General features: G+C 38.8%; 2 protein-coding genes across 2 annotated transcripts in view; both read left to right on the plus strand.

Annotated features, from left to right (window-relative positions):
* itga7 (integrin, alpha 7) overlaps positions 1 to 3278 on the plus strand; it is a gene marked incomplete in the record, with an annotated part of 34980 nt that extends 31702 nt beyond the window's left edge. Inside the window, 1 exon segment of the mRNA XM_035661493.1 lies at positions 1449 to 3278. Coding sequence (XP_035517386.1) covers positions 1449 to 1604 — 156 coding nt within the window.
* A 3446-nt stretch (positions 3279 to 6724) lies between these two features.
* On the plus strand, positions 6725 to 9815 carry npffl (neuropeptide FF-amide peptide precursor like). The gene is made up of 3 exons (XM_035662290.1): positions 6725 to 7225; positions 8102 to 8217; positions 9342 to 9815. Exons 1-3 carry the CDS (start codon positions 7079 to 7081, stop codon positions 9460 to 9462), a joined length of 384 nt encoding a protein of 127 aa, XP_035518183.1. The 5' UTR covers positions 6725 to 7078; the 3' UTR covers positions 9463 to 9815.
* The last annotated feature ends 6834 nt before the right edge of the window (positions 9816 to 16649 follow it).

The raw sequence follows: 16649 nt of genomic DNA on the forward strand, positions 1-16649 counted from the left end.
TCATTCTTTTGTTTTGTTTCCCCTCAATTCTATCTGGGGATCCACTCTCTATCCCCTTTTTATTTCATTCCCCTTTGTTTTTTCCCCCGGTTTTACTTTCCCCAAACTTTCCTGTGGTCATCTGTTGCCCAGTGTGGGTTCTTCAAACGCAGTGAGCGACGCCGACACTATGACACGGAGTACTACCGCGCCCATTTGGGGGTCCAACCCTCGGAGGCGGAGAAGCAGGCCTCAGAACTATAATATAAAGAATATTTCACTCTGGCCTGCTCTCCCCTCCTCCTCTCCCTCCAAGCGGTAAAAAAAAACCTCACCCACAATCGCTTTGTTCCTTGACTTTGTTCCTCCACTCTGGTGTGGCTGGTGGTGTTCATTATAATATTAAATATTAGCACATTTAGGCACTCAGATAATATGAGTTGGTTGTTGTTTCCAGCTGACATTTTAATGCTCCAGCTTCCTCTGTAAGAGACCCTGTAAAAAAGAGGTCATATTATTTCATTAGCCTGATTGCCGGATTTACTTAGGCTTCATATTTGGACAAACAAGGCTCTAAAATACCACATGAAAACTGCTTCAAGATGCGGAGAAATACAAAGCCTGGGAGGGCTTTAATGAATGGTCAATTATGGTTACGGTCTCTTTAGGCACTTGCTGAAACAACCTGTACACTTTTGGCCACTGTAGTTCTTTCTAGTATTATGTCATGGATAGCAAAATAGTTGTAGAGATTAATTCAAAACTGATTCCTTTATTTGGATCATTTTTTTTTTTATCTGTGCCTATTGAACACCATCCAGCCATCTCTCCTTCAGGTGTTTCAGATGCCTGCTGTGCTGTGTGTTGTGCCACTGCTGTTGACATTAATTATCTACACTTGTTCATTCTGGCACCAGTCTATGAAAATGTATTCATTTTCTTGATGTGCCTGTCACATGCTTGTGAGTCTATTAAAAAACTCCTATTTGGCTTGCACCTCGTGTTTTTCAGGTGCCAGAATCAACTTGACATTAAAATCACCAGGTGTTTTTGTTTGTATTGATGTGTGCATTTTTTCTTAATAGCACTTTGGCAGTGTGTTTGTTCATCGGGGGCACTTAGGTCTGACACTGAAGTAGAAATGCAGAGCATGTGGATGTGCTTTTTGGGTGGATGTACCTTTTTGTTAGAAAGTCACCTTGACTACACAAGGTCATGAGATAATCAGTTTTTCTTCTCATCTGTCTGAGATGAACTAGAAGACATTAGTGGAATAAGTGACATTTTATATGTCTTTTAAGAGGCATGATATTAGACGATGGTATGTCCTGAAATAAGGGCAAACAAATGAAGGTGATTTGCATTTGCATTCTTATATTTGACATAAATTCTTTGTTTTTTCCTTTCTTTCTGCCCCTCTCTTCCTCTTTCCGCACACCTACCTGCTTCCCTCTTTCTTGTGCCGACAGTGTGGCTTTTTCCAACGTGCCCACTACAAAGACAAGTTGCCTCAGTACCACGCAGTGAAAATTCCTCGCGAGGACCGGCCACAGTTCCAGACTGAGAAGTCGGGAGTTGTCCATAAAAAGGAATGGGCCACACACTGGAGCGATGGGACCTCATAACTCGCTTTGAAGCACTGACTGACTGAATTAATTCAAATCACCATGTGTGGCACTCATTCTGTCTTTGCATTGGAACTAACGGACTAAAAAAGTGCACATAGACTGAGATCATGATATCTTGTGCACACTGTACTGTGTCAGTACTTGCATATTGGTAGCCTGTTACACTGTGACTGGATCTATATCCTCCTATATTGTAGCACGCTGATGGCTGGCCTATAGTCTATTTACACTGTGCAACTATATCAGTGTTTTACAGTAAATGCTGAAGGCCAGAAACAATATTAGAACCAGTATAGCTGCTCAATATGCTTTACAGGATGCAGAAGGAGCGCTGATGCTCACATGGACTTCACTGTCAGTTCTGACTGACAGAACAAAGGAGGACAGAAAATCACTCAACTCAAAGACATGCATGAATGCACAAACATAGAGTATAATATTAGACACATACAGACTGGACATTGTTGATGAAGAAGCCACTGCCCGCGACTACTTTTGCCTTAACTACTGTAAGACTGACGACTGATATGGGCAATGAAAAAATTTGTTTTTTTATATATAAATGATGTTTTAGAATTATCTTTTAGTCAGCACTGGTAAACGTTGGGGAAATGTCAGTATGTAAGATATCAGTAAAGTTAAATGTTGCAGAACACTGAATGTGTTGTTGTCTGGGCTTGCTGTTTGCTCTTAAAAAGCCATTCAAGAAGTTCAGCTCATGGTTTTTTGTATATCTTTATTCAAGGGAAAAAAGCCTTCTATAAAGGAGGAGACTTTCAGTGTCAGTTCCTTTGTCATTTTGTTGTTAATATGTCAGTCAAATGTCCTGTACATCAATAGTTTATTGCCTGAGTGAACTTGAATAAGAACAACAAAACCACAGCCTGTTATTGCATGAAAACCAAATATGTTCGAAAAGCCAAGCAATATTTAAAATATGGTCAGCCCATTTGCAGTGTAAGCATTTAAATTTCTGAACCAAACACTGGATGGATGTCCAGGCTCGTAACAGTGTCCCACTGTATAAAATGATAATGTGTGAAACAATGGTTTCAGATTAACGCCTACATGTATGACTGAATTAGATAAATCTAAATTATGAGGTTTTCAAGCAACACCACCTTTATTTTTTACTGAGATATCATCGCTTTTGTATAAATACTTTTCAAAACCTTTTAGTTGCGTTGTATTAACCAGCGTGTCGCACTGTTCCTGGTAATGTACTTTAATTTCAGTACTGACATTTCTAACAAGTGCCTTATGGTGAAAGTGGCAGATTGTGAGCTGCCGGTAAAGAACAGAAGGCAACTTTGTTTAATTAGATCAGGCTGCCCTGAAGCATCTGCTGGACACCGGTGGATAAATAAACATCCCGGAGGAGAGAAGATTTCTAGAAGAGCAGAATATGTCGACAAGGAACCAGAAAAACATTCTTTGGATGTAATTTGGGTCGATGAAGTGGCTGTAAAGCATGAAGAGTCAGCTTGTTTTTTAGGTATTGCTGGACAATCTTGTATTAGCTGCATGAAGCTCCTGTTGCTGTTCTTACGTTCCCCCCATTTTCTTTTTTTTTCATGACTCAGTGTTTTATTTATTTTATGTTTGGCTGCACTGTTTTAACATTGTAAATAAAATAAAAGGAAACAAAATAAACCCATCAGATAACGTTAAGTCGTGTCATTCTCAGTTGAATTTTAGCCAGATTTGATTTAATAAACACGCAGTTCACTCAGAAAACACCAGATGGAGGCAAAAGTCTGAAAACTGTAATAACCCCGATTGTCTCTGTGATATTTGTGATTTGTCTATGTGACACACAGAATAAATTAATGTTGCTATAGTATGCAAATATTGGCATTTTAAGTATGGAACAAAAACAATTACAAGGTAACAACACTTTATGGAATACATTTGCATTCATTTCTTCCTTATTTTCATGGTAATGTGGCCCATAACCTTGCAGTGTTACTTGAATTTATAAACACAAGGAGAGACATATTGCCACCACAAGAACACAGATTAGTGGAATATAAAAGAAAAGTGTTTGATGCATCTAACACAACCTTTGCTTTTGAAGGTACATCCTCTTGGAGAACACATAAGAAATAAAGGTATTATACATTTCTGTTGAATACAATATGTAGATCTTGTGTTTGTGTGTGTAACTAAAATGAAACAATAACAAGTAAAGAGAGAAACTGATTGTGGACTGTGGTTGTCATATAATATTAACAATCATCATCATTATCATCATGAGGATATGCAGGCTGTCCTCTGGTTCATAAAGGTCAGCCATATATAGCTCAAGGTCAGACTGACCCGAGCTTTAAATGCTCAGCTCCTTTCCTCTTCTAACTGATGATTAAATTGGTCATACATGGTCTTTTCCTTGAAGTGCAGTTAAAATCCATACAGCTGAACGAGCCGGAGGTGTGTGCGAGAGAGAGATGCTTGGCTTGTGTCGCAGCAAAGTATAAAAAAGATTGGATATAAGCATAGATGACCTTCTCCCTATCAGAGGAGGGTAGATAGAAATTATTATATTTGTCAGCTGTACAATGGAAGAATATGAACCTCTTATGTACCTGTTTATTAGTGTGGTCAGGTTTCAGAGCGCCCAGCATTAAGTTCAGATGTATATTCAGGTTCTAAGACATACAGGGAGAGCTGGGCATTATTTACAGTATCAAAATATTTTTCACTCATTACCTTGATATTGATACTGTGACAATATTTTAGGTAGCACTTAGATTTGTATCTAAAAAGGGGTGAATGGAAAACCCTAATGTGTTCACTCCACTTTGATAGAATAATCAGAAATAAATGCAGAAAATGTTGCTTACTCTTACAGTGCTCTTGTCTTCCCATTTCTAGCAGTGAGAGTAATTAAACACTGTCAACAGATGCTTATGACTTAATCACACTCATTGCCCTGGAAAGTCCCAGGCTAGGGGCACATGGTAGCTCACCTGGTAGAGCCTGTTCCCTATGGAGTCTTATTGCAGCAGCCTGGGTTCGGTTCCAAGCTGCAGCTGCATGTCGTCCCCCCTATCTGTTTTCAACTGTACTATCAAATAAAGGCATTAAAAGCCACAAATTACAAAAATAAAAAAATAAAAGAAATTTCTACCACAACAATTGTTACCCGTTTTGTCCTAACAAGTAATTGATTTCTTTATTTATACTTTAGACTAATCCTTTTTCTGAATGCAGAGTTTCGTTTTTATCTGGAGCATCAAAAACCTTCCTTGGATGCCTCTTAGGTTTGCTGTAGCTTACCCAAGTTGCTAAGGTTGGTCTCCCCGTCGTCTCAAACCAATCATTGCTAGTTGAGTGTGCCAGCACAGGAATATACCACAAAATACAAAGAGATTTATCTGGCCTTGATAGGCGTTCATTTATATAATAAAGTCCCGTACTCTATCTTTAATTATGATGCAGGATTAAAGGAATAATTCAACATTTTATTAATGAGTTATAAAAGAGGATTTATATCACTCTCATATCTGTCTGCTCAATATGAATCTTCAGCCAGGAGCCAGTCAGCTTAGTGTAAAAACAACATTTTGGCTTTTGGTTTCTGTACGGATTAAACAAACAAGATACAAGATACAACGTGTTGATTAGTGAGCTGTGAGTGTTTCTGGTTGTTTGTCCTATCTATATTCTTGAGAGGGGCAAAATATTAGAAACACCTCTGAAATTTAATGCAGTCCAGCAGAACACATCACTAACTGATCCTCATAAAAGTAGACTTTATGGTACTTTAGTTGCATTAGACTGTATAGGTGTACCTAATAAAGTGACCACTAAGTGTATATTGTATGTAAACGTTAAAAAAAATAGCACAACGTGTGAGTGAGTGAATTAGATGTTTCTCTAATCCAAAAGCTTCCAATCTTATTATAGAAATGAAAACTAATTCCCCTCAGAATCTTTCAGATGTCATCCTGGTTGCCATGGCAGTTAAACAGAGTCAGTTAGACTGTGACGTGAGTGTGTGTGTGTGTGTGTGGGTGCGTGTGTGTGTGTGTGTGTGTTGCAGTTTAAGCGGATTGTCATCCATTAGGCACTTTGATGAGCCAAATCTGTTTATGTCTCATCTAGTATTGGGGAAGTGACTAATTATTACAAACACACACACACACACACACACACACTGAGCCAAAGACTGAAACAAATTGAACACATATGGCACTAATAAAGCCACTGTCACAAATCAAGGCTATAGTTGTCTTCGTTTGAAATTGACAAAATGAAGGAAGCTGACATTTAACAAATAAGGGGCTTTTATTCTAAGACATTTTCCTTTGGGAGAAGCTTCTGTCTGAAATCCCTTCATCAGCATGTTAAGAAAAACACTCTTAACACCGTCTCTTAACTGCGTAAGCAAAGGTTTCTATGACCCATAATGTTACTATTGCACCATAGTGTGCTTTACATTTGTGCCAGTAATCATTTGGCAAGAGCATTTGTGACACATTTTCATTTAAACTTAGATGTTTACTATGTTCCTGATAATGAATTTCAGTAGTAAGTAAAAATGAAACCTTTTACTTGAAAATCAATGCTATCTTAAACATAATCTTGGGCAATTCAGCCTACACTTGTAAAATTATCCTTTAAATGGAAAAAAGTAAAGATTCACAACATTATTCCGAGATAACATTAAGATACAAACTCTAACTGAGGTTAATCCTTCACTGATAAATGAATCAGTAATATTATTGTAGACCTTGAGGTGTGAGATGATGTTGTGGATACTTTCTCTAGTTTAGAAACATTAGCTCTGGAGCAAAACATTAAAAAACTAATAAGCAGAAAATGTGTCACTCTCGTGTTTTTTTTTCTTTTGTGTCTACTTTGTTTTCCTGCTTTGAAATAGGTTTTTTAGGTCCATTACTTTCTTGTCTTAGATCACTTAAGTTGTCCGGTTTAATCTGTTAAATTTTGGTGAATGATTAAGTTGGTAATGAGTGTTTTCGAGCATTGTACATGTGGTGCAGACTACTGGACAACAGGGACTGGTGGATCAGAGTCCATTTGCAGGGATTTATCTGTTTAATAACTGAGAGAGTTGTGTTGCACTACCCTGAGGGCCACATAATAACGCACTCTGGTGCTCAGTCATCACTAATGCCCTGATCCTGCTAAATGGCCCTAGTTAAGTCTCATATTAGTGGATGGTTCTTCTTCCATCCTGTCCCCAGTTCCCCTGTGTACAGTAGCATCCTTCTCCAGCTCTCCCTGGGGCTTCCAGCCAGTGACCGTGAGGTGTATAAAAGACCGAAAGGATGTCGCCACCACTGAAGTTAGCCAGGACACCACACAAAGAGGACACTTAACCCCAAGCAGGACGAGTCCTTCCTTTGTTCTGCTGGAGCAGAAGTCAAAGTGTTTAATCGGACAACCGAAATCTTCGTTTGCCTTTGTCATCAGCATTCATCTGACCTCCTCTGCAGTTTGAGACCATGGACACAGCTGCGGTGGTGACTCTTCTGGGTCTGGTTATGGCGATGGCTGGCGTCAGTCGAGCTCTTCATATCCAAGGCAGTCTGGACAAAAATGACATCCTGCCAGGCTCAGAGGAGAACATGGCTGACCACTTGCTGGGGCTGGTGAGACAACAAACCACGCACAAACTTGAATTGCAAATCTTTAATTTCGAGTATTGAATTATGAAACCTTAGCTCTTTGATTTATCTGTAGCTGTGACAAGGAAATATACTTTTTTAATAACACCATTTATGTGTTTTCTACTATATAATTAATGTTACATACAAATTTCCAATAATAATTTTGGCATCTGAAAATAAAAATCTGATTCTGAAACGTATCTCAGGCACACATGCTAATGTGTTAAAATATACTGTCTGTCTCTAGGCAGGATTTAAATATGGACTGTCTGTGTTAATGTGTGCCACATTAGACTGAATGAAAAATTCTGTGCACAACCAGAAGTCATGCCAACATTTTCAGAGAAGTCTGCCACTCCATGTGATGAAGTATGTAAATTGGATTTGTGCCCTTTTATCAAGTGAGACAAGCTAAATCACACAATCCATTTAGGTTTCAGATAGTGCTCCTCTTCACGCAAGAGTGTGAAATACACTGTTATGTATTCTGTGGTCAACAGACAGTCAGATCAGGATGGAGGAAGATTCAGATCACGAGTCAGAAATATAACGTTTTCCTTGTGGCGTGCAAAGACAGACAGATCTGGGTTTTATTTTGCATAAAGATAAGGGTGGATGAATATTTGGTTGCACATGAGGTGCATTTATTTGCCTTTGTACACTGATATCTGTATCTCAAGGTGCCTTGCCACAGCAGGGCTGACTGACTGGAGCGACAACCCCTGGGGTTTGTGTTGCAACCCAAAATTGAATGCAGTTATGGCTATGTATTTTTGTGGGGTTTCTATACAAAAACTAAATACAAGCTTTTTGATACTAGGCTTTGCATTTGTTTGTGTTTATCCTGCTGTACTCTAGGAGAGTGAAAACATAGATAACAGCATTGATGATCGTTTGCTGACCGCAGTGCTGAGAGCTCTGCTGCTCGGATCTCAGAGAGAAACCAGGAACTCTGTCCTCCATCAGCCACAGAGGTCAGTGCCATTACAGAGCCTGTATTTATCACACACATACAGTAGGCTGCACATAAAAATAAGCACACAAGAAATAAGTAACCTATAAAACTTTATTTAATACTTAGTAATACTAATACTAATATCGACACATGTTGCATAACCCATTGCCATGTTAGGGTCACCTAAGGATTTTCAGAAAAACAAAAACATCATATATGACTCTTACAATTCTTTAACTCTCTATAACTCTGATTTCTGAAATGATCAGCATAGCGCAAGAGCTATGCAGATATATGGCTCCAACTAACTAGCTAATTATTTTCATTGTCTGCAGATTATTTTCTCAATTAATCATTTGGTCATAAAAGGAAACAGTGACAAATGGCAAGCCCAGTTTCCTAGAGTTATAGGTAATGTCATCAAATGTATTGTTATGTCGGACCAACAGTCCAAAAGCCAAAGATATTCAGTTTACTATAATGTAAGACAAGAAAAGGCTGAAAATGTTTAAAGCTGGAACCAGAGAATTTGACAATTTGGCTTAAAAATCAATGGAGACAACTCAACGATCATCATAATTGTTGACTGACAAATCATCTACTTATAGGCCTTTTTCACTGCATTGTCATCAAATTGTAGGGTAAATGCAGCTGTTACCAATGATACTAATTAAGGTTCTGTTCCATTCAGGTAAAACAGAGTCAGAGTGCTGCTATTGTGTATGTTGGCTCAAGCTCTGCTACATGGTCTGCTTAATTAGTATCATTGGTAACACCTGTTTTTACCCTACTACTTCCTGTCAAAATGGCTGCTGTGAATAAGGAATAAGGAATGTAGATCAAATGAAACTCCATTTACGCATTTGCAACCATTTTCAATTTACATATCTACATTTTAGAATGAAAAATACCATATATATTATATGAGATTGTTTTTGATTGATGGAATAACAAAATGATTCTTTTGTATTTGCAGCTTGTGAATTGTATTGTATTGTCCATGTTTATGCCTCATCAAAAACATTGTTTTGTGTGGTTGTTCCTACTAAGATCCACTAAATCAAAATACATTAAAAAAGGATTTCATTTAAACCGTATATTGCTTTGAATTGCGTCAGTTCCTCTGTTTCTCCTCCCTCACAGGTTTGGTCGCGGCTCCAGGGGGCAGGTAGTGTCAGAGGATCAGATACATTCCCGTGACTGGGAGGCTCCCCCCGGTCAGATCTGGAGTATGGCTGTACCCCAGAGATTCGGCAAGAAGTAATCCGGCAGGAAGATCCACACACCACTGTCCTGGCACAGGGCCAAGCAGCGGGCATCTGTGGAGAGACAGAATTTGAATGAATAAATCTGAATTATAAAAGCACATTTTCTTTTCAACATTGTCCCAGTATATTAGGCCTTACTTGACACCAAACATTTAGTTAAAGCTGACATGAGACAGTTTTTGGGGTTTTGTTTCTGATTTCCGTCACTACAAAGCATGTTGATGAATGCTGATTAAGGTTTTCTGAGCAGACCTAATTTGTCCTGACTGGAATGTTATTCAGGACCAGATGTGTTTGCTGTAAATTGAAGGCTACATTTTACATTTTTCTTCTGTTCTCTGGTCAAATAAAAGAGCTTTGAACTTGGAAAAGATAAACTCATGTGTATGTGTTCAAAATGATCAATGTACAAAGATCAGGTTTTCAGAAAGGGTGTTAGCTGGAATTACAGTACTGAATTCTACAAATTAGGGCTGGTTATTGATAATCTGACGATATATATCATGATACAGGGGGTGTAATTCAATATAATGCAATATATTGCGATACTGTAAGTAAGGTGATATATTGCGATTTAAAAAAAACGGTCATAGTATAAAGAAAACATGCATAAAATCTGAGTTTAAAAAGAAGTTTATTACGCAACAGTTGGATCAGCACTTTGTTCACAACACTGCCATCTAGTGGTTACACACAAAAAATGTATACAATGGTTGAATTGATTGTGAGAATTGACAGAATATAACAGAACAAAATATAAGTAAGTATTTTTTCTATATTTTCTTACACCCCTTCTACAAATGCAGATGCTGATTCAATTCGAAATCTCTCTCTTTTTCTGAGCTTTAACTTCTGCATAATAAAAAATGTGATTTGAATAAACATTATTTTAAAACGCGGCCTACGGATTACGGCTGTAACTACTGAGTATTTATCATCATTTGTGTTTTATTTTCTTGTTTTGTTTTTTTAGTCCATAAAATGTCAGAAAGTAGTGAAAATGGCCATCAACACTTCTCAAAGACCATGTGATGTTTCCAAATGTCTTGCATTGTCCAAAACAGTTAATTTAAAAATAAATATTTGGTAATTATAAATCCTCCTTGATAATCATCTTATAAACCAATCAATTTCAGTAGCATCCCTAATTCAGATAGTAATCAAGTTTACCATTATCTTTGATATTATGAGATTTACTGTGATTTTACACATTGTCAAAATGTAGTTTCAAAATAATTGCAAGTCTGCAGTCAGTATCTTGTCAGTTTTCCAATTTATTTTGATTTGGTAAATTTTGTGGCTTAACAACAGCTGTTTATTTGTAATTGTAGGTAATTCATTTCCCCACAACTGATACTGACGGCAGGAAAGGATCAGCATTCTTCCTGTTTCTTCTGCTTCTCTTGCATTGGGCTCCCTGTTAAATTTGAATAGAATTTAAATTTCTTCTCCTACCTATAAAGCTCTTTATGGTCAGGCCCCTTCTTATCCTTGAAGAGCCTCATACGTACCCTGTTACCCCTTAGCACCTATGTTTTCTGAATGCCTGGGTTACTTGTGGTTTCCTATCAGTCTCTAACAGTTGAACAGGAGCCCAAGTGCCCTTCAGTTACCAAGTGCCTCTCCTGTGGGAACCAGCTTCCAGTTGTTGGTTCCTCGGGAGGCAGACCACCCTCTCCACATATTAAGAGTCGCTTAAGACATTTCTCTTTGGATAAAGCTTACTAGTTACGGGCTGGATCCAGCGTGGAGTCCTGAACCATCTTTAGTTATGCCTGCTATAGCGCCTTAGACTATCGGGCCGATTCGTGCCCATAGCCGCATGAGCTCTTACTCGGTTCCTCTCTTCTCTTATCTTCACTATTCACTGCCCATTATGCATGTTACTAACTTCACTTCTTCCCCGGGTTCTTGTGCTTATCGTCCCTGCAGGTGTTCTCTATGGATCCTGGTGGGCCTCCCTGCCTTGGTCCTGCTTGACTGCCATTGCTAATTTCACTGGATATTATGTTATTACTATTGTTGTTGTTGGAGTATTGTTGTGCTGCGGTGTGCTTGTCGCTGCTCGCTGTCCCCCATCGTTGCTGCTGTCGGTCGTCACCGATATTTTCATGATGTCATCGGTCATTACTATTAATGTAGTTGTTGCTACTGTTGTTGCTGTACATCTGTTTGTCTCTCTGTCTCTCTTCTGCTTCTCTCTCTCTCTCTCCCAACTGGTCAAGGCGATGCCCACCTAGAGCCCGAGGGTCTGTCCGAGGTTTCTGCCTGTTAAAGGCGTTTTTCCTTGGCCCTGTCGCCAAGTGTTTGCTCATGGTGGTACTGTTGGGTCTCTGTAAATGTTAAAGGGTTCGGTCTGACCTGCTTGCTCTATTTGAAAAATGTCCTGAGATAACTTCTGTTATGAATTGGTGCTACACAAATAAAATTAAATTGAATTGAATTGAATTGAAATGAATTGAATTGAATTACAAAGATGGCAAAGAGCAATATTTGTTGGCTATGCACAAACATGAAAATATAGTCACAAGAAATTGTCTCATCATTTAAACGCTGACAATGTCTACAGCTTCTGCCAGACCACAGACAAGCACATAATTACTCTGGTCATTTTCCCACTACATTAATTTACTTTAACTGGCCTGCTCAGACATCTTGAGAAGGAATGTAAAGTGAAGGACACGCAAGCAAAGATATGTACTGCAACGTATGCAACGTATATACAAATATCTTGTTTAGAAAAATATATCACTGTACATTTTGTGACTTCACTTTTGTCTCTACAACCCGCAGACAATCATGTGCAGGATTAGGTTTTAAAGGACGTGGATGGAAAATGTTTAATCCAGCAATCATCTGTGTAATGTAAAGTGATGCACAGCTCTTCTCTACAGACTGTGGCTGTTTGGTTTTGTGTGTGGTGAATTTACAAGCCACCTGGGGAAGCAGTGTGCAGTAAGCCTCAGCACTAATTAAAACACAGCAACATGCAATTACTCTATGCTTTCACGGTTTCCGCAGCCAATTACTGGGAAGGAAAGCACGTCAATCCCTCTCACAAAGAGTTTTTTTTATTAGTCTGACCTCCCATACCTCTTTATGAGCCAAGAAGACTAAATGAAGAATAGTGCTGATTGGAGACTATTGACATGACCTCTTGATTTTTCACTAAAGTCACTATTAACCTGCGTCTGTGTGGTTTGTTTTTTACCATTTAAGGTTCAATCAAGGTGCATTGTTGCAGATACAGCAGAGCATATATTTTGTAGTTCTATCTCTTACATAATCAGTTTTAAACACTAAACAAACTATTATTCACCATCTAGAATGAAAATATACACAGAAATTAAACTGAAAACAAGGTACACAGTATTCAAATTAAATTATGATGATATTTCTATTTACGATATGAGGCTAGCTTCATCCAACACCAATCTAAACAGGATTGCACCATCTATTCGTAAATGCATTGCTGTGCTTTTGCTGGAGAAGTAACTGCCAAAAAATACTCTGGTACAAGTAAAAGTCCTGCACTGATGACGTACGTAAGTAAAAATATGTAGTGGGACATTCCATTCCCAGAGCACAAAGTGACACCTTCACAAAGATTTATGCTTTATATGCTATGTTTTCAGTATTTCTGGTTTTACAGAAAGAAAATATATAAAAAAAAAACTTTAAGATAAACCTAAACCTAATTAGATAGAACTACTTAGCAGTCATTCAGAAAACACAAACAAAAAAAGCTTGAAGAAATACAGGTCTGCCTAAACTGCCTACCTCACCAACCTCAGTAAAGACAAGGGAAATTCTCAGTAATCGTTTTAGAGAAAAACGCTGTCAGCTAAAACATTAAAAGAGGGAGTCCCCTCCAGGATGTCTGAGTGTGCACTAGGTACACACTTAAATCAGCACAATGAAACATGCAGCAACAAGGGCAATGACAATGAGGTATGAGAAATAAATATGAGCTAACAAGAAATATGTTGAGACTAAAAGATAAGACAGAGAGAGAAATCAGGGCGTGGGTGTTGCTGTCCACACAGTTGTAGCCTCTCATCTGACAGCCGAAATAAAGAAAGACCCAACTCATCTGAATTTCATGAATCTGCAGGGGGTCTCAGGCAAAAAGTCTGTGTGTGCAATTATAACAGACAGACAGAGAGAGAGAGAAAGAGAGATAAGACAGACTAGTATGGAGAGAGACTGTTAATTGCCACCTACTATATGTAATAACTTTACTGAAAAAAATATGAACTACAGTTACCTTTCAGATACCTAGTCCTTCTGTATCTACAGCTTGCTGACCTTACCTCGACCCCCCCTCCCATTTTCCCCCATGGTCATCATCTTGGAAGGCAGCCATCTTGAACAGCGGAGAGGGAGGTCTCAGCTATTACCAGCCATGGCCATGACACAGCACAATTTGTCACACACAACAGGCTTTAATGGCTACAGGGTGAGTGAAGGATCTTGTTTAATAAAAAGCAATGTCAATGTCAGGGAAAAATTTAGGGATGTGAATTCTCCTGCATGACTAAAAAGAGATTTTACTTTACTTCTAACCATTTTGCAAACCATGCTGCTGTGTTTAAAGGATCCATATCTAAGAATCTGAAGCATTTTACATTTTATTTGTATGTATTATTCACTTGATATTGCCAATATGTAAACATATATATATATATATGTAAAAATATATGTAAAAATAAGACCTTCCCCAACTTTCTTGGTTGCCTGACTGTGTGCATCCATCAAATCCAAAGGATGTGACGTGTGCATTCTCTGTCCACTTAACTACATTATCAACACTGTGCAGCAGCTAATGTTGGCTGATAATCATGAGTCCGCTAATGTCTACAAACGACCGGTACCCACCAGAGCACGGAGTCCAAAGTCAAATATATTGTGATAATGTGGCTCTCTAACATTGACGTGATCAGTAGCAAATGAAATAGGCTACTATGAGTTAACTGGCTAATGGTTTTAAATTACTTACCAATTACCAGCTAACATGATCTATGACACAAACTTACAAACAGCCAACAGTACATGATGTAACGGTTAACGATTGCTTTCTAGTCAACACTGATGCAAGGCAGGCGCATCCAGCTATGTAGCCTAAGCTCAGCTGGTGTGAGTCTGGCATTGGTTGCTTTGTTGGTGTTGGCTGATGACTTGTAAATGGCAAGCTAGTTATCAACATAAAGTAGATGGTCCACATGAAATGTAGGAATGTTGCAGATTGTGATGTTATTCTAAATATGATTTTAATTTATTTTTCAGCATTCAGTCTAGAGTTACTTTTGATGATGCAAGGATGATGCTTGTGTTGCAGCCTGAGACACAGACAGACGCTTGGTTTTTATTTTTGTATTTCACTAAAAAAAGCAGTGTACTTTCATATTTGACTGCACATGTCTCTCTGCTGCCTTAAACATCTTCTGGCCACAATTAGTGACAGCAACGAAACAATAGAGGATGAGTAGTTCTTCTTCTAAATCTAAAACTTGGTGCTCACTCACAGGCGCTACCTGGTGGTGAAAACCATGCAGTGCATTCCACTACATACTATTACGATTTAAAATAACACTGCAGCACCCATTGACAACAACATATCCAGGAATATAGCCCCTGTCTGCATATACAACAATCAGATTGAATAGTACAAATTGAATAAAATAATAAAAGTTGTAGGGTCAGTCTTCAGTCTACAATCTAGCAGTGTACCTCGCACACTTGATGATGAGCAACTGGATGCTGACTGCAGTTCACCTAATGGCCACTTACATATAGAACCTTTAAGATTATTTTTTTTTAAAGTTATTTTTTTGACCTTTTATTGCCTTTATTCGACAGGAAAGGGGGGCAGAGAGAGAGGGGATGACAGCAAAGGGCCGCAGATTGGATTCGAACCCGGGCCACCGCAGCAACTCAGTGCATGGGTCGCCAGCTCTAACGACTGAGCTAACCGGGCCCCCCCTTTACGATTACTTTTAGAGTATTTTTCAGAGATATAGTTTCCAGTCATCTGTGGCAGAACTGACTGCACTGCACTCCAGTTGGTGAGCAAAAAACAAATGATTTTTATATGATTTGGACTTTTCTTGATGGAAGTAAACATTGTTTTTTATCATGTTGCACCGATTAGCTATAACATTAACCACCTGGGCAGCCTGGTGGTCATAATGTTGTGCAGCCCCATACAAACTGTGATGCACTGTGTGTCCTGCCACCTTTCTATCAGAACCAGCATTAACCTTTTCAGCAATGTGAGCTAAACTAGCTTGTCTGTTGGATCGGACCACATGGGCCAGCCTTCGCTGCCCACTCAATGTGCCTTGAAGAGGCTTCCTTGGACCATGACCCTAAGTTCACCACTTTTTCCTTCCTTGGACCACTTTTGGATAGGTACTGACCACTGCAGACCGGGAACACACCAACAAGAACTGCAGTTTTGGAGATGCTCTGACCCAGTCGTCTAGCCATTACAATTGCCCCTTGTCAAAGTCGCTCAAATCCTCATGCTGCTCATTTTTTCTGCTTCTAACACATCAACTTTTCAATTCTGGTCTTTCTTTTTCCTATCGACAGTACTCGGGGACCTCTAGTGATCAAGACTAGGGTAAAAATCTGCCGAAGTTCCCCTTTAAGCATGTAAAACTTGCAAAAACACTGGTCCTTTAAGGGAGCGAGGAGAGGTTTGCTGACCACAACCTCATATTATGCAGCTCATCTATTGTAAGAGATAATTGGCTGGATAAATTAAAGCAGTTGGTATTGAAGATGCATGTATGTGGGAGGGTTGGTTAGATGATTCCAAGTAGCATTTAGGTCTGTTAGTGGCTTTTATTGTCCTCTCTCTATGACTTGCAATAATTAATACTTTAGTAGAATAACAGAGAAGATTGTGGCTTGGATTTTAAATTAAGTATTGATGCAGTTTTGTATTAGTAATAAACAGGACCTTTTCCAGTCTGTAGGAGACTGAATGCATGGCTGTGGGCTTTTTTCTTTGAAGCTCAACCAGAGGCACAAATGCTATGCTGGTATTAAAAGATAACACAGACTGTATAATTTTACTAGTGTTTTCCCTTCGGTTTCCCTTCAGTCACTGTAAACATCAAAGTTGTATATAGGAGAATTCACAGTCAGCTGTTGTCAGCTCTCTCTCTCTCTCTCT

This window comes from Morone saxatilis, unplaced genomic scaffold, assembly GCF_004916995.1.
Source record: "Morone saxatilis isolate NCDOM2014 unplaced genomic scaffold, NCSU_SB_2.0 Contig18, whole genome shotgun sequence".
In the NCBI taxonomy this organism is placed as follows: Eukaryota; Metazoa; Chordata; class Actinopteri; family Moronidae; genus Morone; species Morone saxatilis.